Source organism: Vitis vinifera, chromosome 5 (genome assembly GCF_030704535.1).
Source record: "Vitis vinifera cultivar Pinot Noir 40024 chromosome 5, ASM3070453v1".
NCBI lineage: Eukaryota > Viridiplantae > Streptophyta > Magnoliopsida > Vitales > Vitaceae > Vitis > Vitis vinifera.
Window position 1 is genome coordinate 5,259,495 of NC_081809.1, and position 19,946 is coordinate 5,279,440.

At 35.6% G+C, this 19,946-nt stretch overlaps 3 protein-coding genes across 3 annotated transcripts; 1 reads left to right on the top strand and 2 right to left on the bottom strand.

Annotated features, from left to right (window-relative positions):
- LOC100244323 (amine oxidase [copper-containing] alpha 2, peroxisomal) lies at positions 1-3,709 on the top strand. The gene is made up of 5 exons (XM_002278208.5): positions 1-981; positions 1,951-2,335; positions 2,432-2,545; positions 2,700-3,238; positions 3,337-3,709. Exons 1-5 carry the CDS (start codon positions 200-202, stop codon positions 3,539-3,541), a joined length of 2,025 nt encoding a protein of 674 aa, XP_002278244.1. The 5' UTR covers positions 1-199; the 3' UTR covers positions 3,542-3,709.
- Positions 3,710-4,472: 763 nt separating this feature from the next.
- LOC109122557 (G-type lectin S-receptor-like serine/threonine-protein kinase LECRK3) lies at positions 4,473-8,689 on the bottom strand. Its single transcript, XM_059736854.1, has 2 exons — positions 7,499-8,689; positions 4,473-5,977 (listed from the first exon to the last, which is right to left on the bottom strand). Exons 1-2 carry the CDS (start codon positions 8,597-8,599, stop codon positions 4,727-4,729), a joined length of 2,352 nt encoding a protein of 783 aa, XP_059592837.1. The 5' UTR covers positions 8,600-8,689; the 3' UTR covers positions 4,473-4,726.
- A 1,487-nt stretch (positions 8,690-10,176) lies between these two features.
- On the bottom strand, positions 10,177-13,444 carry LOC100266656 (G-type lectin S-receptor-like serine/threonine-protein kinase LECRK4). The gene is made up of 2 exons (XM_059736672.1): positions 12,109-13,444; positions 10,177-11,487 (listed from the first exon to the last, which is right to left on the bottom strand). The coding sequence occupies exons 1-2, from the start codon at positions 13,357-13,359 to the stop codon at positions 10,177-10,179; spliced, it is 2,562 nt and encodes an 853-aa protein (XP_059592655.1). The 5' UTR covers positions 13,360-13,444.
- Between the last annotated feature and the right edge of the window lie 6,502 nt (positions 13,445-19,946).

Sequence of the window (19,946 nt, forward strand, 5' to 3'; positions counted from 1 at the left end):
GAAGTGATTGACGCATGTTATTTATGAGTTTTCTTAGTAAACGTAAAAAGAGTTTAGTTTCCACAAAATTCTTTCAAAACTATAATTTTCTAAATCCGCGTGCCATGGGCCTAGGGACACCTCGATCAAATATTCAATTGATTTCCCTATAAATCTCTACTAGAAATGGTACAAAGAAGCAATAGCTAAGCACAAAGCCATGGCTTCTCTAGTACAGCATCTGGGGCTCTTCTTGCTCTTCTTCCTCCCCTTGTCACTAGTCTCTTGTCACAGCCACCACCACCCACTAGACTCTCTAACCCCATCTGAGTTCCGCCAAGTTCAAGCCATTGTCAACGGGTCGAACCCTGGCTCCAGCCACAACGTAACCTTCCAGTATGTTGGGTTGGACGAGCCAGACAAGCCCGCCCTCCTCTCATGGCTCTCGAACCCCAACTCTACAACCCTACCTCCACCTCGCCGAGCCTTTGTTATCACTCGACTCCACAGTCAAACCCACGAAATCATTGTCGACTTATCGACTCAGTCCATCGTCTCCGACAAGGTGTACAGTGGACACGGCTACCCTTTGCTGACTAGCGAGGAACAAACGGCTGCATCTGAGCTGCCTCTAACTTATCCACCATTTATAGCTTCAATCAGGAAGAGAAAGCTCAAGTTATCCGATGTGGTTTGTTCTACCTTTACAGTGGGGTGGTTTGGAGAAGAAAAGAGCAGAAGAGTGTTGAAGATACTGTGTTTTTACACTGATGGGACAGCTAATTTATACATGAGGCCAATAGAAGGGGTAACAATAGTAGTTGACCTCGATGAGATGAAGATAACTGAATACCATGACAGATTAACGGTTCCGATGCCGGAAGCGGAAGGAACGGAGTACCGATTGTCGAAGCAGAAGCCCCCATTTGGTCCTCGTCTAAATGGTGTGTCTAGCATGCAACCAGATGGACCTGGATTCAAGATCGATGGGCACAATATCAGGTTCGTGTAGCTTGTTCATTGTTTCTTGTTTTTGGGTCGGCACCTTCTGTGAAAAAACTACAAATAGAAGAGAAAAAAATCATATTCTATATTATATCACGTTAATCAAATAAATTAAACAATATTATTCTTTTATTTAATTTATTATTATTATTTTTAGGTAAGCGAAGCAAGAACTTTATAATTATTTTACCAAAAACTGATTCATTGGTTGTTAAGCTTGGTACCCGCTGTTGAAGAATCATTATTAAATTCCAGGAGCAATGCAACTCAAAGTCCAAATCTTGTTTAGTCATATGATATATCAGAAAAATTTTGAACCACAAAGTAATATTAGAGGTGGCGGTCCACAATTCTAAATTTTATGTGAAAAGTCATACCATAATCACATCACAGTGGTTCAGTTAAGCTGGACAGAGAATGTAACCATCATGTAGTTGGTGGTGGTCTATAGATGGTTGTGGTGCATGTAGGATTAAATTCAAGCACATCTTCTGACTCTACGCTTTTTTCCATGCATGGGTGTTCTGACTGTCAACCTCTGCGACCTTCGCCCTTGTGGAAACATTGGTCGTAGGGAGAGTTTTGCAGTGATAATATTGGGCTGGGTTAGCCCAATTCTGTACAGGGCGGCCTGAATAACTTGGCCAGCTTGAACCAGTGTCCGTGGGTTGGGCTCAATTCTGAGAACAAGTAGGTATTTGGTCGTCCTTAGATTGGGCCTAAATCCCAACCCAGCCAAAACTTCATATTTTGGGTTGGGTATTTTGTTAGACAATCGATTTTTTTAGAAGTAAATTTAAGAGGTTCGAATTTCTGCCCTTGTAAATAAACCACAGATATTCTCTTTCGAGACTGCTCATCAAACAAAGCTATAATTCTTTGGGGTCATGGGCTTCTAGCAGGATCTTACCCTCGTATATTTCTACATCTTAGTGCAAGAATATTTGATTTTGATTATTTGCGTAGGTGGGCTAATTGGGACTTCCATGTAAGCTTTGATGCACGAGCCGGTCTAATCATATCACTCGCATCAATTTATGATCTTCAAAAACGCACATTTCGTCGAGTGTTATACAGAGGATACTTGTCTGAGCTCTTTGTACCATATATGGATCCAACTGAGGAATGGTACTATAAAACCTTTTTCGATTTAGGTGAATTTGGGTTTGGTCTTTGCACAGTCCCACTTCAACCATTAGCAGATTGCCCATCCAATGCCGTGTTCATGGATGGGTACTATGCTGGCCAAGATGGCAAACCAGTGAAAATATCAAATGCTTTCTGCATATTTGAACAACAAGCAGGAAGAATCATGTGGCGTCACACCGAGGTTGAGATTCCAGGAGAAGAGGTAAGCAATTTCCTGACACATTTGAATGGTTTTAACATGTAATTATAATTTACATTGAATGTGAATTGTATATATATATATATATTTTTTCTGCAGATAAGGGAGGTGAGGCCAGAAGTGAGCCTAGTAGTGAGGATGGTTGCAACAGTGGGCAACTATGACTACATACTTGATTGGGAATTCAAGCCTAGTGGCTCCATCAAACTTGGGGTATATTTGTCCACACATACTATGCTATTGTCTCAAATTAATATGGTTGTGAAATACAGTAACAAAAAAATTGAAGCTTGATGGAAAAACTATTAAACTATTAACATTTGGTCGACTATGGTTTTAATGGTATGTCATTTTGTGGTTTTCACAGGTGGGGTTAACTGGTATCCTAGAAGTGAAGGGGGTGTCATACACTCACACAAGTCAAATAAAGGAGGATGTTTATGGCACATTGTTGGCACATAACACTATTGGCGTAAACCATGATCACTTCTTGACATACCATCTTGACCTTGATGTAGATGGTGATGCCAACTCCTTTGTTAAGGCCAATCTGGAAACAAAGCGAGTAAAGGATAATATTTCACCAAGGAAGAGTTACTGGACAGTTGTGAGTGAGACTGCTAAAACTGAATCTGATGCACAAATTCAGCTGGGACTGAAGCCAGCTGAGTTAATAGTGGTGAATCCTAATAAGAAGACCAAACTTGGGAACTATGTTGGTTATCGTCTGATTCCAGGGTCATTATCTAGTCCTCTTCTATCAGATGATGATTATCCGCAAATTCGTGGTGCCTTCACGAAGTATGATGTTTGGATCACTCCATATAACAAGTCTGAAAAATGGGCAGGAGGGTTGTATATGGACCAGAGTCGAGGAGATGACACCTTAGCCGTTTGGAGCCAGAGGTATATATTTTCTGATTCAATATGTTAAACTGTTTGAATAACATTTTAAGAAGTTGGTCGTTATGAATTATTTTCAAACTTCTTGCTAATATGTACAGGAATAGGGAGATTGAAAACAAGGACATTGTGTTATGGTACACAATAGGGTTTCATCATGTTCCTTGCCAAGAAGACTTTCCAGTGATGCCAACACTGAGCGGTGGATTTGAGCTGCGACCCACCAATTTCTTTGAGAGAAATCCTGTGTTGAAAACAAAACCTCCTACGTATGGGCACTGGCCTAATTGCACCACCAAACCCTAGTTTTACTATTTGTAACAGATGATGGAATAAGTATAAGAATGCTATATATTCTTGTTGGCCATATGTGTTTTTCAATCATTATTTTGACTTTTGAAAAATGTTTTAGATTGTGTGTAATTATGGTTCCTTTATCATTTTGAATAAATACAACTATAGTATAATTCCCTATCCTAATTATTTATTTTCTCATACATCATAAACCTTTTTTTTTTTTTTTGACATTTATTTTAGAAAATCTCTCATTAGTTCACTTGTTGAGTTATTGTAAGTATGAAAAATAGCTAATTAGATTAAGTAAATCATCAAAAGGAAAGGGGAGTTGAATTAGGTTTTAAAAACTTTTTCAAATTAATCAATTGAAACCAAAAATAACAAGTAAAGCAAGGAGTAAACAAAAGAGATTAAGAGATTGAGGGAAAGAGATGCAAACTCGTTTATGGTTACCATATTCCTTATCAAGAGATTTCCAACAATGACAACATTGATTTGACCAATTTGAGGTATCCTCCCACCCACCAATTTCTTTGATAGTAATACAGGGCTGAAAACAATACCTTTCAGGCCTCTCCAGTAGCCTAGCTGTACCACCGAACCACAGTAATATTATTTATAATAAGATTTAATTTCACCATTTTTATTTTATTTTTGTCATTTAGACTAAATACACATAATTATCATTAATTTAAAATTTCATTAAATATCTTTTATACCTTTTCGTTTGTTGTTTTCATTATCTTTCTTATCAAAATAAGAGAAGCATTCGATAAAATTTCAAATCCATGTAATCAGTTCTATTTAATTAAAACATCATAGGAGGTTAGTAAAATTTACTTTTATAATAATGAATAATGAAAATAAGTACGAGAATCCTTTCTTCTGGGTAATATATATCATTATTCCTAGTACTGTAAATTACAATAGACTATGAAAATAAGCACACCTAAGAATATCGTGTTTTTATTTATTTATTTTTTTTATTGGCAATACGTATCATGGTATCACCAGAGGTCCAGACCCCGGTAATACTATTTATGATATATGATGAAAATAAGGACAGAAATTTCTTTTCGGGTGGGCAGTTATAAAGCAAAATTACAATGTTTATTTTCGGTTTAAAAAGGCAGATTTACCATGCCATGAGCAAAAGTACACTATCAAAAGCCAAAATATACAACACACAAAAACTTAGCCTTTCATGAGCAGAGGTGGGATCCCAACTTCAACTGTCCCTTCCAGCATTTGTGTCACCTTTTTCATCGACGGCCTAAGAATTGGGTCTGGGTGGACGCACCATAACCCAACTAATGCCATTCTCTCAAACCTCTTGAAATCATCCAATACCTCTGAGTCATGCCCCACCAGCTTCTCTAGTTTCCCTGAAATCAGACAACTGAGAACCCAATCAATGATAACTAAGTCATCGTCTTCAGTTTCTTCCTCAACCCGGCTCAATTCTATATGCCTTCTAGCACAAATAATCTCCAGCAGCATTACACCGAAACTGTAGATATCCACTTTGGCTGTTACGGCTGCATTCCTCAACCATTCGGGTGCCATGTATCCCATTGTTCCTCTTATATTGGTGATGGTTTTGGTTTGGTCTTTGTTTAAAAGCTTGGAAAGCCCAAAATCTGCAATTTTTGCAGTGTAGTTGGCATCTAGCAGCACATTCTGGGGCTTTATGTCGCAATGAATGATCTGGGTCTCACATTCTTCATGCAAGTATAGCAGGCCTCTTGCGATCCCAAGAGCCATTTCAGCCCGCTGAATCCAGATTGGCTTCTCTTCCTTTCCGAACAGAAAGTCAGATAGTGTCCCATTTTTCATTAACTCATACACCAGAAGCTGATGACCGTCTTCAATGCAAAAGCCCAACAGCCTTACCAGATTTTTATGATGGGTCCGGCCAATTATTTTGAGCTCCGTCACGAATTCCTTCTCTCCTTTCTCAATCGCTTTCTCTAGCTTCTTTACCGCAATTTCAATATGTATGTCCTTTGAGCTTAGAACCCCACTGTACACCTTCCCTGAAGACCCCCGTCCGATTGTCTTGCTGAAGCCATTGGTTGCTTCATGCAGCTCCTGAAATGTGAACTGCCGGAAGTTAATGCCTATGGCATTTGCGTTCTGGAAGTGCTTTCTTTTGACTAATCTTCGAGCTACAGGATGGTAGTAGACAGCAAAAGCTGCAGAGAGAACTGCTAGTACTCCGCTGGTTATAAAACCCACCGTCAGATAAACCCGATCGTTGGAATTCTTCTTCTTTGGAAGCATACCGGGATCATTAATCTTCATGGGCACCTTGATAAGTGCCTTGATTCCTTTGGTAGAAACACTCTTTCTGGCATTCAACAAAGGCGTCTTCTTCTTGATACATCTAGAATCCACCAGGGAAGCAGCCATGGTGTAACAATCATCCATGACAGCTGTCACACCCTCGAAAATCACCCTAAATTTTTCACCTGGTGCGCGGTGCTAAGGACCCCTCCTTAGCCAACCTTCCTTCCCAGTCTTTTCAACAATCACACACACAAGCAACAACAAAACACAAAGAAGCAAGGACACACGAGATTACAGGAATTTCTTCCCAACTTGTATTAGTTCTCAACCTACAAGATACAAAATTGTTCCTTGAGCCAGAGGATGATGCTTACAACCCAAGCATTCAGAGATCCTCTTTCTCTCCTTCCTCTCTCTCTCTCTCAAGGCTGCAGGAGTCCTATTTAAAAGACTAGGCCTGCAGTTTCTCCCCAGGTGGTGGTGCAACTGCTCAGAACCGCTCTGAACTGCTGGTAAACTGCCCACCACCCAGATGGTGGCCTGCTGAGAAACCACCCACTTGTATCAGTTTTGCCTCAGCCCACTGTCAGTCTATGCAGCTCCTTGACTTGCTCACTAGCTGTCCAAGCTGTATCAGTGTGCCTCCCCCACACTGATGAGTGAGCCCAAGCCATGTCGAGGTGCCCATGGTCTGGGCCTGTTGCTTTCCCTTCCTGTGTCAGGTTCCGCTTCAACGAGTCATGGCATTGCGCCCATGACGGTTCCCTCGTGGTGCACAGGGCATTGCGCCCCTGTGCTGTGCATAGGCACTCGGGTGCTAGTCGGCTGTTTGTCTGATGCCCCATCTGGCCATGGCATTGCGCCCATGGTCTTCTTGGCTGGTTCGCTTGCACAAGGTTTAGGCGCCCTCGTGCTGGCGCGGGGAGGGGTTAGGCCGCATCATGCCCCGTGCTGCTGCAGCCACGGGTTGCATGCCACACATGTCGTGGAGCCCATGCGTGCATGCTCAATTGCCATGCCAAGGTGCCTTCTTGGTGCGGTCAAGGCTCGCTCTAGGTGCGGTCAAGGCTCGTTCTTGGTGCTCATCCCCCTTGAGACACCCACCCCCCCCCCCCCCCCCCCCCCCCCCCCCCCCTTAAAGAGCAATACGGGCCGTTTTCAAAGTTTCTGGAGGAGACATCAATATGTCTGAGGAGACATAATGAAATATTTAAATAAATACAAATTAATTTAAATTCCCAAAATATCCCTCTGCACCACTCCTTAGCCCAAGTGCCTTCAAGGTGCCTGTCTGGCTTGTCCTTGGTGCGCGCCTGGCTCGTCCGTGGTGCGCGCGCGGTGCGTGTCTGGCTCGCCCACGATGTACGCGCGGTGCTCGTCTGGCTCGCCCGCGGTGCGCACGCGGTGCTCGTCTGGCTCGCCCGCGGTGCGCGCGCGGTGCTCATCTAGCTCGCCCGCGGTGCGCGCGCGGTGCTCGTCTGGCTCGCCCGCGGTGCGCGCCTGGCTCGTCCGCGGTGCACGTCTGACTACTTTGTGATTCTCACACTAAGCTTCAAGGATAAGAACCACCAACCCTCTAGGCTTCCCTTGCTTTCAACCCAGGCTCTCATGGGTGCAAGGCCTACCCATGAGACCTATTTTTCCCGGTCTAGGTCAAGTGGCTAAGGGGCTGACAACAGCCTTCTTGCATCCCTCCACATCCACGTTCCTCACTCGTGCCAAATCCGCATAGCCCTCGAATGGGAAGTCAGCGTCATCAATCACCTCCACTGTAAAATTCCTAATGGATGGATCTGCACAATAATTCAGCACGATTTCTGGATGACACCCTTTTGACAGATCGTTTGGATCGAATGGAATATAACCTGGCAGGCAAGAACAGGAAACTGTTTCATTATCAGGGGAAGTGCAGAAGCCGTAAACACCGCAAATTGAATTCACGAAGCAAGGCTCCTCAACGGCTCTCCACACCCTTTCCCAGTTTCTGCCGTTCACTTTCGGGTAAACATACTGTTGGAAATTGCCATGATCATCGATGGTTGCTCGGTGGTAGTAATCTTCAACTGGGATGGAAATATTTTTTGTCAAAGCGTGAATATTAACATTGGACCCATTGACAAGGTACATGAGAGCAGTCTTCGGATCAAAATACAGACTTACATTCGTGACTAATGTTCCGGTATACCAGTACCCAGGATCTGAGAAGCGATAGGCAGAGAGCACCAAATTCCCATCCTTTTGCATTTCCAACATGAAATTCCCAGTTGAGTAATCGACAGTTCCTTTTTCATTGGAATAGAGCTTTGTGAGTTCGTCCACAACTTGTCCTGGCAAGAGAGTGTCTGTTGGGAAGTCGAAGCTCTGCCACATGACCACTGAATTGGCGTCTCTCAGTACAAAATTGCCATCATTTCCCATGAACCCCAAACTTGCAGCGGCTCCGGCGTATATAAGTTGAGTGCTGCCATTGACGTATCTGAGCTCAAGCTGGCCAGGCAAAGTCAGCCGGACAGTGGATCCTCGTTCTGCTGGATTATCACGGTTGGCTGACCAAACTAGTGTTCTTTCTGAGATTTTATCGAACCATATTCCAACAAGGTACAATCCACTGGCGAGAGGATAGAAACCAAATGCAAAATCCGCAGAGAGGGAGCGCCACGATGCATTGGACCCAGCAACAATGCTAGAACCCAAGCTTATATTTGGAGGAATTTGGGCGTAGCAACCATGGAAGCTTGAAAACAGTACTAGAAACCAGGAAATTAAAGCAACGGCCATTTTCAACTGGGTAAAGATTCAAACAAAGTGCAGATTGCCCTGAGGAGGAGAAAGATGTAGAACTTATATTTTATCAACAAAAAAAAAAAAAAAAAAACCATTATTTTAGGATTTGGTTTGGAAAACTCAAGAAAAAGGTTAAGGAAATTATATTTTTTAATATTATATTAAGTTTGGCTCGGGAAAGTAAGAAAATGATTTTCTAATATTTAATTTTATAATATAAAATACAAAAATAATAATAATTACTATAACTAATTAAAAAATTATAAATTTTCAAATTAATTATATAATCTTTATATATAATAATTAAATAAATAAATTAAATTAAAAATAATTCATAGCATCACCAATCCAATTTCCCAAACAACCAAGCATGAGCCAAGAAAACTGGGAAAATTCAATGGAATATTAGAATAGACCAAAAACCCGTAAATGATCATTTTCTGGTCTACATCATGAAGGCAACTGGACAACTAGTTTGTGGGTGGTGGGCTTGCAGTGGATTGCCTTAAGAGATAGGTCCAGTAAATTGGACAAGTCATACTCCAAGTCATAGACTCATACTACAAGTCGTGGATGGAGGCTGCCATATTTAGAATGACCAAGCAATACCGTGTATTTGGCAGAGCGATGAGTGGAGGCCCCACCACCCCCATAAAACTTTGAATTGATGACGCTTTATCAGCTCCATTTGTGGAACAGTTGAAGACACATGGGTGGAGGCTGCACCAGGTTTCTCCCAGCCAGCATACGTCATGCCCCGTAGAAAGGTTAGAAGACATTTCAATCTCCTTGAAATTTGGTCTGGATTTATTGCCTTGTATTAATTTGGATATACCACCTGAGTCGCGGGCTTCTTAGCCTCCACATACGAATTAAATATTGGGGCTATTGCACCATTTTCTCAACATAAAAGATAGAAAAATATTTGCGTTTTTATTTAGTCAAGGCAGGCGGCGAGATTAGAAGAAATTAAGCACCTCACATAGAGATCGTGATAATTGAAATCATTGACCACTGGAAAATGCCAACCGGTGAAATTGATTAATTGAGTTGTAGGTCAAATTAATATAGACTCATACGATACAAAATTAATTATGAAGGAAAATCATGGTTATCAACCAATTTGAAAAACTGCACTTTGTGTGTGATTTATGTAACAAGAATCTGATTTTCTTTTCGCCATTTTCCTTTTGATTATAAGACTTGAGTAAGATTGCAATATTCAAAATACAGCTTTCAAAAATGATCTCGTGAAAGTAAGTCAGAAAAAAATTCTTGTATCAAACGAAGCATAAATCAATCAATACTAATGCATTGCATTTGTCCATGAAATAATTCCACAAGGGGATCATCTTTCTTGTAATATGAAGTTACTCAAACCCGTGAACTCTGCTAGAAAATGGAATATAGATCAACACAACATAGTGATAGTGACAAGGGCAAATTACAGAATAACCTAGTGGAGTATTAGAATTGCCAAAGAATGAAGAGGAAATAGTTACGACCAAAACGCCTCTTTAAATGTCAAATTGGTCTCTTAAAAGGATTAACCCATAATAACACAAATTATCTTAAAACATGAGTGTTTCGATCAGGGGAGGAATACCAACATCAATACTTCCTTCTAACATTTGCATCACCATCTTCATAGAGGGCCGAAGGGTTGGGTTAGGACATACGCACCATAAACCAACCATGGCCATCCTCTCGAACCTCTTATAATCACATAAAAGCTCAGTATCATGACTAACAACAGCTTCTAATTTCCCATCTCTAACGCAACATAGAACCCAATCAACTAAAATCATGTCATCCCCTCCAGTCTCTTCATCCTCAATTCGGTGCAACTCTAAGTGCTTTCTGCAAAATATAATCTCAAGCAACATAACCCCATAGCTATAGACGTCAACTTTTGTGGTTACTGGTGCATTCTTGAGCCATTCCGGTGCCATGTATCCCATTGTGCCTCTCACATTGGTGCTGGTCCGTGTTTGGTCTTTCTTTAGAAGCTTTGCCAGACCAAAATCTGCTATCTTGGCAGTATAGTTACTGTCAAGAAGAACATTCTGTGGCTTTATGTCGCAATGAATGATCTGTGTCTCGCATTCTTCATGCAAATATAACAGACCCCTTGAGATTCCAAGCACGATTTGAGCTCTTTGATCCCAACTGGGTTTCTTCCCTTCATCAAATAGGAAACTAGATAGAGCCCCATTCTTCATCAGCTCATAAACCAGAAGTCGATGATTGTGCTGATTGCAGAAACCCAACAGCCGAACCAGATTCTTGTGATGGGTCAGACCAATTACTCGAACTTCATTCATGAACTCCTTCTCACCTTGTTGATCAATCACCTTATCTAGCTGCTTCACAGCAATTTCAACCTCTTCATCCTCTATGGTAAGAACCCCCCCATAAACAGTACCAAAAGCTCCGCCACCTAGCTTGTTTTTGAACCCATTTGTCCCTTCCCGCAACTCCTGGAATGAAAAGGCTTTCAAATTTATCTCCACCGGCACTTTTAAAGTTGGAGGAGGGTGTTTTCGTATGTAGGGCTGAGCAAGAGGATGATGATAGATGGCGGACGCCGCAAACAGTACAGCAAGTATGGAGCAGGATAAAAGACCTGCAAGCAGGACAGCCCGGGATGGGGCGCGGCTTTCATTGTGGTCATAAATCCCCAAACTGTTGTTCACCTTGGGAACTTTAAGAAATGCAACTATGTTATTAGAAGAGTTGCTTCTTCTAGCATTCAACAAAGGCATCCTTGTAGGGACCCCTCCCCTTGGGAAACACGTGGCACGCAGCTCATGGTGACGCGTGGCACGTGTTATCAGCCGGACCATCATCATCCGAATTCCCCTAAAGATATGCATGGTGCGGCTATCCTATCCGGAACCCCTCAAGGAAAGGCAAACGACGTTTCAGCTTCTCCTATCCAAGGAAGAGCAAACGACGCTGGCAGAGCGTAGACACCCGGATAGTCTCCACAACACATCCGGATAATCAGCATGATCCATCCGGATATAAATCGTCTAGATGGTCAATTAAAGTAAAGCGAGTCTTACACGCAATCACAGCAAGCAGTCATGGCCCACATCCCATTACCTGCAGAATGAGAAGACAAGAGGAAGTGACAGCAAGTCACTTCCCACGATCATTCTACATAAACACTCCCCACGATCTCTGACAACCGCATTGCCTACCATGGTTTCTGACAGCCGTTCGTAGGGTGATAATGCTCCTACTAACACCTATTGTCATCATCACAACAGAAAATATCTCCTCACCATTAATGAGAGGAACAGTACCCCTGAAGCTGTATATATATGCCTTCGCATGAAGAAGAAAGGGATGATCCCTGGTAACCCCTTGATACCTAGTAAAAGGCCAACTGATTTATATATCTTTCTCTGATCATGGCTAACAAGACCATCGGAGGGTGCGTCCGGACACCCTGTCCGGATGCCCTTTTTGCAGGTGCAACCGCTGAATCAAGAACCCCTTGTGTGTTGAGAATCGCGTGTCCATCCATCTAGCAGCAACGTGGACCACCGGACACGCGAGGTGACAACAATCCTCTTCTTGTAGCAAACTGATTCCACCCAAACACCAGCCATGCAGGAACAGTCATCCATCACTGCCTTCCGGCAGCTAACCAAATCTGACGGTGCGCTTTTCGCCATATCTCCAAATGCTCCATTGGGGAAATCCGTATTATCCATCTCTTCAAGGATTAAATCTGAAGCCAAAGAATTTGGGGCACAAAAATCCACCATCTCATTGGGGTAGCATCCTTTTGAGGGCACATTTGGATCCCATGGTGAATAACCCCGCAAACAGGTACATGTCACTGTCTTGTTATCAGGCGAAGTGCAAAAGCCATACACCCCACAAATATTATACACAATGCAAGGCTCCGTGACAGCCTCCCACACGACCTTCCACCGGCCGACACTTCCTTTCTTGTAAACCATCTGCTGGAGATTCCCATAGTCATTGATCACTGCTCGGTGGTAGTAATCTGTGATTGGAGTCGGCACTTCTCTTTCCATACCCATACGGTATCGGATAGAAGTTGTATTCATCACATACATAAAAGCAGTACTGGCGTTGAAAACTAGACTTATATTCTTATCTCCCTCAGTTAAGGTGAACCAGTAACCTGGATCTGCAAACTGAAATGACGAAATAACCACGTTTCCATCCATCTGAAGCTCCAACATGAACCTTCCCGTCGAGTAATCTACCGTTCCATTGATATTGGAGTAGAGCTTCTGGCCCATAACCAGAACTTGGCCTGGTAAGACCGTGTCAGTAGGAAAAGCAAAGCTCTGCCAGACAATTTTTGAGGAAGAGTCTCTCAACACAAAATTTCCATCATCTTCCATGGAAGCCGAACTTGCGAGCGTGCCATTGTATATTAAAAGTTTAGTTCCATTTGAGTGTGTCAGCACAAGCTGGCCACTGAGTGTGAGGTTGACGGTTGATCCAATTCGAGCTGGATCATCACGATTGGCGGACCATACCAGTGTATTCTCCTGGATCTTGTCGAACCAAATCCCAACAAGGAAGCAGCCGCTGTCAAGGCGGTAGAACCCAAAAGCAAAATGACCAGAGGGAGATTTCCATGAAGAATCGGTACCGGCAGTGATCCCTGAACCCAGGTTTTTATTGGAAGTAGTCTGAGCTGAACAAACAAAAAGGGAGAGAGCAAAAACTAGAGAGCAAACCAGAACTCCAGCAGCAACCATTGCTTCTAGGGACGAGAGATCACCAGGGAAATAGTAGAGAAAAGATTGCGGGAAGTTGTATGTGATTGCATCAAAGCCATATACATTTAAATATTTTTTTTTTTAAAAAAAATTGTTTTTACATAGGAACTCATAGTAAAGAGAGGAGTTACTTTGAGGATTTTTTTTTTTTTTTTTTAATATATATATTTAAAAAAAAATTATTTTACATGGGAACTCGTCTCTTCAACAGACAAGTTGCCTTTAGAATTGTTTTTTTTTTTTTTTTTTATAAATATTTTTAAAAAAAAAAAATTGTTTTTACATGGGAACTCATCTTAAAGAGACGAGTTCCCTTTATGAAATTTTTTTTTAAATATATATATATATTTTTTTTTACATGGAACTCGTCTATTACATGGGAACTCGTCTCTTGAAGAGACGAGTTCCCTTTAGGAATTTTGAGAAATTGTTTTTTTTTTTTTTAATATATATATTTTAAAAAAAAAAAATTTTTTTACATGGGAACTCGTCTCTTCAAGAGACGAGTTCCCTTTGGATTTTTTTTTTTTTTTTTTTAATTTGGGATTTTTTAAAATAAAAAATATATTTTTTTAAAAAAATATTTTTTTTACATGGGAACTCGTCTCTTCAAGAGACGAGTTCCCTTTGAAATTGTGTTTTTTTTTTTTTTTTTTTAATTTGAGATTTTTTAAAATAAAAAATATATTTTTTAAAAAAAATATTTTTTTTCCTAAAGGGAACTCTGAATTTTTTTTTATATTGGAACTCGTCTCTTGAATAGACGAGTTCCCTTTAGGAATTTTGAGGAATTGTTTTTTTTTTTTTTTAATATATATATTTTTAAAAAAAAAATTGAAGAGACGAGTTCCCTTTGGAATTGTGTTTTTTTTTTTTTTTTAATTTGGGATTTTTTAAAATAAAAAATATATTTTTAAAAAAAAATATTTTTTTTCCTAAAGGGAACTCGTCTCTTTTTTTTTACATGGGAACTCGTCTAGAAACGAGTTCCCTTTAGGAATTTGAGGAATTGTTTTTTTTTTTTTTTTTTAATATATATATTTAAAAAATATATTTATTTTTTTTACATGGGAACTCGTCTCTTGGAATTGTGTTTTTTTTTTTTTTTTAATTTGAGATTTTTTAAAATAAAAAATATATTTTTTTCCTAAAGGAACTCGTCTCTTCAAGAGACGAGTTCCCTTTAGTAAATTCTTTTTCTTTTTCTTTTTTTTTTTAAATATATATATATATATTTTTAAATATTTGTTTTACATGGAACTTGGGAACTCGTCTCTTGAAGAGACGAGTTCCCTTTAGAAATTTTGAGGAATTGTTTTTTTTTTTTTTTTTTAATATATATATTTTTAAAAAAATATTTTTTTTTACATGGGAACTCGTCTCTTGAAGAGACGAGTTCCCTTTGGAATTGTGTTTTTTTTTTTTTTTTTTTTTAAATATATATATTTTTAAAAAAAAAATATTTTTTTTACATGGGAACTCGTCTCTTCAAGAGACGAGTTCCCTTTGGAATTGTGTTTTTTTTTTTTTTTGGGATTTTTTTTAAATAAAAAATATATTTTAAATAAATAATATATTTTTTTTCCCATGGGAACTCATCTCTTCAGACGAGTTCCCTTTAGTTCCAAATTTTTTTTTTTTTTAATTTGTGAATTTTTTAAAAATATATATATTTTTTTTAATGGGAACTCGTCTCTTGAAGAGACGAGTTTCCTTGAATAATTGTCTTTTTTTAATTTGAGAATTTTTTTAAAATTATATATATATATATATATTTTTTATGGAACTCGTCTCTTCAAGAGACGAGTTCGCTTTTTTAAAAAATTTTATCCCTTCACCCTCTCTCCTATCTCCTATCTCCTATCTCCTCTCTCCTCTCTCCTCTCTCCTCTCTCCTCTCTCTCACCCTCTCTCCTCTCTCCTATGTGGCAAAAACTACCATATATTTGTAATAACTTCTTCCACTACAGTAATTTAAGCATAACTTTTTAAAATTACTGTAATATTGAGAAAAGTCCCCCATTTGGCATGACCAAAAAGTCTCTAATGCATATGGTGTTGGCATCGTACAGTCCAAGTCGCAAGCCTTTGGCAAAGAATCGAAGATGAGGATGTCTACCAACAAAGAATACTTTGAAAGAAAAAAAGAATGAGAATAGTGTCCCTCAAAATATTTACATTTTAATCTTTTCTAACCACATGTGGCTTTTTTTTTTTTTAAGTATAAAAAATCACCTGTAATTTTAAATTCCTAATAATCATAAAACTCTTAATGACTATGATTTTACAATTTCTTTGTTTTTTAAAAATAAAAATTAGAAGCACAATTAATAATTATGATTTTAAAGTTATTTTTAAATACTAGTATTGTGATTTAAAAAAAAATTAAATTTTTTTTAATACCATAATTAGTAACTGTGGTTTCTAAATAATTTTACACAAACATCTTTAAAGCTCCAATCATAAATTGTGTTTTTATAATTTTTTTTAATTTTCTTTAAAATCATAGTTAATAATTATGGTTTTAAAATTATTTTTACAAACTAATATTATGATCTTAAAATTATTTTTAAATTTTTCTTTAAAATCACAATTAATAATTATGGTTTCAAAAATATCTTTAAACCATAGTCGGTTGCAATTTTTCATAATCGACATTGTAATTTTAAAATTATTTTTAAAATATTCTTTCTAACCACAATTATGGTTTTAAAAATATTTTCAAAATTTTCTTTAAAATCACAGTTAATAAGTGTAGTTTCCAAAATATCCTTAAACCATAGTTCATTATAATTTTTCATGGTATTGTAATTTTAAAGTTATTTTAAAAATCTTTTTTAGAACTACAATTAGTAACTATAGTTTTAAAAATGCTTTTAAAATTTTCTTTAAAAAAAATTATAAAACTACGGTCCATGACTATGATTTTAAGGATATTTGTATAAAATTATTTTAAAACCACAATTAATAATTATAGTTTTAAAAAGAAAATGATAAATCATAATATTAGTTTTTAAAAATAACTTTAAAATTACCGTTACTAAGTATGATTTTAAAGAATGTGAAAGAATATTGTTAAAGAATGTGGTTTTCTTGTATCTAATTTTATTATTATAAATAAATAAATTTTAAAAATTTTAAATTATTTAATTTTATTATAATAAAAAATGAATTTAAAAAATATATAAAATATAATTTATTAAATTTATATTTATTCTTTTATTTATTTATTTATTTTCTCTATTTTATTTTTTCTCAAATTTTTTAAAAATCAAACATAACCTAAAATCCAAAAAAAGGAAAAATCCAATACGACTTTAAAAGAAACTTGTAAAAATTAAAAACAAATACGTAAGTTGCAAGATGTTGACTATTATACATATAAATGCAATTACCACATATTCTCAAATCATGTATTCAGAGAAACCCAGTAAGGCCCTTTTTTTCAATGAAGAAGTTGAATAATGGACGCCATTGCTTTTAACTGAAAATCCAGTGGGTACAGTTTCCTGGACAATCCATATAACCTTACAATTAATTCGTACTGCCAGCCTTGAATCTAAAACACGCCCCTTACCACATATTCTGATAAGAGCAAAACCATTCGTTACAATTAATCCTAATTCCTGTTTGTTGAGCTGTCAATATTTGAATCATTTGAAGGAAGGAAGAGAAGGCAAGTGGAATGGCTCAGAGTACCAGAATAGTCAAATAGGAGCTTATCCAGTGCTGGGGCAACTCTACAGCACCACTTCGATATGATTTGATCCTTATCTAATTTTAATTGGTCTGACAAGGATGGGACCGTTCGCCATCTTCCACGGCATCTGGTCATGGAAGTCGTTGTGGAAATTTCCTCAGGTCAATTCTAAGCATTTACGGCACAGACCTTTACGGCACAGCGACAAATGCTTAGGATGCCAACACGGTGAAAGGGAGAATTATGTTTTCGTCGACTTGTTCTAAAAATTAACATTTAGTCCATATATCATTTATATTTAAGCCTAAGACCTAAATAAAATATCAAAATTAAAATAAAGGATATTATCTTTCATTAATCCCTAAAATATATTTAACCCTTATCAGATATAAGTGAGTGTGAATTTCAATTTTTTTATGTTTTTTTTTTCCTTTTTCTATTCCCTATTAAGTATTACTCATTTCTAACTTTTTTTTTTCTTCCAATCTATATTTCTATTTTATGTCAAATAAAAAGTAATAATGTTTTTGTGTTTTTTATTTTTAAAGATATTGAATCTTTTTGCTCTTATTATAAGCAATAATAAAAATTTTAAGATTTTTCATTCAAATATTTTTTTATCTTTTTGTATTTATCTTTTAGTTTTATTTTTTATTTTAAATTTATATTACCCTTTTATTTATATTTTTCTTTTATTTTTAATTATTTTTTATATTTTCTACATTAATCATATTTAAAAAAAATTAAAATTGACTATCACCTCACCCTATTTTATATATATATTGAATCTTTTTGCTCTTATTATAAGCAATGATAAAAATTTTTGGATTTTTCATCCAAATATTTTTTATCTTTTTGTATTTATTTTTTATTTTTTATTTTAAATTTATATTACCCTTTCATTTATATTTTTCTCTTATTTTTAATTATTTTTTATATTTTCTACATTAACCATATTTTAAAAAAAAAATTGACTATCACTTCACTCTATTATATATATATATACTTTTAGCTTTTTAATTTTTAATGTTTTTATTTTAAAATTTTTAAAAAGATAAATTTATTGAAAAAAATAACTAAGATATGAAGTTCTAATATTATATTAATAATTTTTCTTATCTAGATAGACTAATGCAAAGTATTTTGATTCACAACAAGAAAATCGTCAATACAATTTTTTAGTAAAACTTTAGAAATTAAATTTTAAATAAAATATATTATATAAAATTTTATCTAAAAAATTATTGAAAGTGGTATTTATTTATTTTTATTGACTTTCAAACTTATTTAATTTTTTACTTGAAAAGTAATAGAACATGTTTACAAAAAAAATTAGTTTTTCATTTTTTAAATAAATGAGTATAAATATATTAAAAAAATTAAAGATAATCTTAGTAAAAATTTTGATAAATATTATTATAATTTTAAATATAGATTCATTGGGATAAAATTTCACAAAAAATAAAAATAAAAATAGTGGAAAGAAAAAACATTGTTAAAACTACAAAAACAAAATATGCAATTACAAAAATTTGATGATGAAATTTAAAAATAAAATTCGAAACAATTCTTGAGTGAGAGAATTTGAGTCAGGAAAAAATATTTGAGTGGAAAAAAATGAGTAAGTTTTTCAAAATCACTTAAAATTTTTAACAAAAAGTAGTCTTGTACACCCTTGTACAATTAGTAAATTTGTCTTGTACAGTTAGTGTAATACCCTTATACAATAACTCAAATTTCATTCATCATCTCATGAATATCTAACAATAGGTCGATTAACCATGTTTGCATTGCTTTGGTTTTAAAAAAGAAGAAAAATTGTTATATAATTTTGTTTTACAATTATTATAAGTGAGGTACCTATTAAAATAATCATATACAAGTTAGATAAAGTGTATGAGATGAATGTATGTTTAACTAATGTGTGTAAGGAATGTCATTTATCCTCGGTTAGGGGAAATAAACAAACAAGTTTTTCATAATCACTTAAAATATTTTACAAATAATAGTTTTGTACACCCTTATACAGTTAGTATATTTGTCATGTACACTTAGTGTAAATACCTTGTACAATGACTCAAATAAAACGTTATTTTATTTTATTTTCAATGCAAAATGTAATTAAAAATAAGACAAAGAAATTACTTAAAAACTATTATTTAAGCCAAATTTATTTATTTATTTCATTTTATTTTTGGAAATAAACAAAAAAGAATAAAAAAATTTATTTAACCATAAGAAATATAAATATAAGATCAATTGGAAAATTCCAAATTTATTTATTTATTTCATTTTATTTTTGGAATTAAAGAAATAAAAAATAAAAAATTTATTTAATCATAAAAAATATTGATATAGGATATGTTAAAAAAAAAAAGAAATAACCCCAAATTTATTTACTTATTTCATTTTATTTATTAAATTATAAAGTAATTTATTTTAATAGATTAAAATGTGCACAATTGATTTATTATTACTTTGTTAATTATGGATATATTAAAATTTTCTATTAGACAAAAAATAAATAAAGAAAATAAAATTAAAAAGAGTAATAAATATATATAATTTAGTTATTTTTCATATAAAAGATAGTCCCACAAAAAACACATAATTGATCAATTTATTTGTTTAATCGTAAACATATTATATTTTTTTATTAAAATAAATAATGGAAAAAAATAAAAATGGATAATCAATGAATGAAATTTAATTCTTTTAATTATTTTTATATAAAAAATAGTACTAAATAAGTTTTTCAATTTTTATTTTTTAAAATAGTTTTCATTTTTTTAATTAAATGTTTTTTCAAAAAGAAAATATAAAAAATATAAATCATATTACTATTTTTTAGAAAGTAATTTTTAAA

Bases quoted from the DNA above. Each gene is read 5' to 3' on its own strand.
- LOC109122557 (XM_059736854.1), bottom strand. From the start codon at position 8,599: ATGGCCGTTGCTTTAATTTCCTGGTTTCTAGTACTGTTTTCAAGCTTC. The intron at 5,978-7,498 runs GTTGTCAGCCCC...GTGATTTTCGAG, and splicing joins TGGAGGGATGCAAGAAGGCT to GGTGTGACAGCTGTCATGGA.
- LOC100266656 (XM_059736672.1), bottom strand. From the start codon at position 13,359: ATGGTTGCTGCTGGAGTTCTGGTTTGCTCTCTAGTTTTTGCTCTCTCC. The intron at 11,488-12,108 runs GGTTCTTGATTC...GGATAGGATAGC, and splicing joins GCGATTCTCAACACACAAGG to CGCACCATGCATATCTTTAG.
- LOC100244323 (XM_002278208.5), top strand. From the start codon at position 200: ATGGCTTCTCTAGTACAGCATCTGGGGCTCTTCTTGCTCTTCTTCCTC. The intron at 982-1,950 runs GTTCGTGTAGCT...TTATTTGCGTAG, and splicing joins ATCGATGGGCACAATATCAG to GTGGGCTAATTGGGACTTCC. The intron at 3,239-3,336 runs GTATATATTTTC...TAATATGTACAG, and splicing joins TTAGCCGTTTGGAGCCAGAG to GAATAGGGAGATTGAAAACA.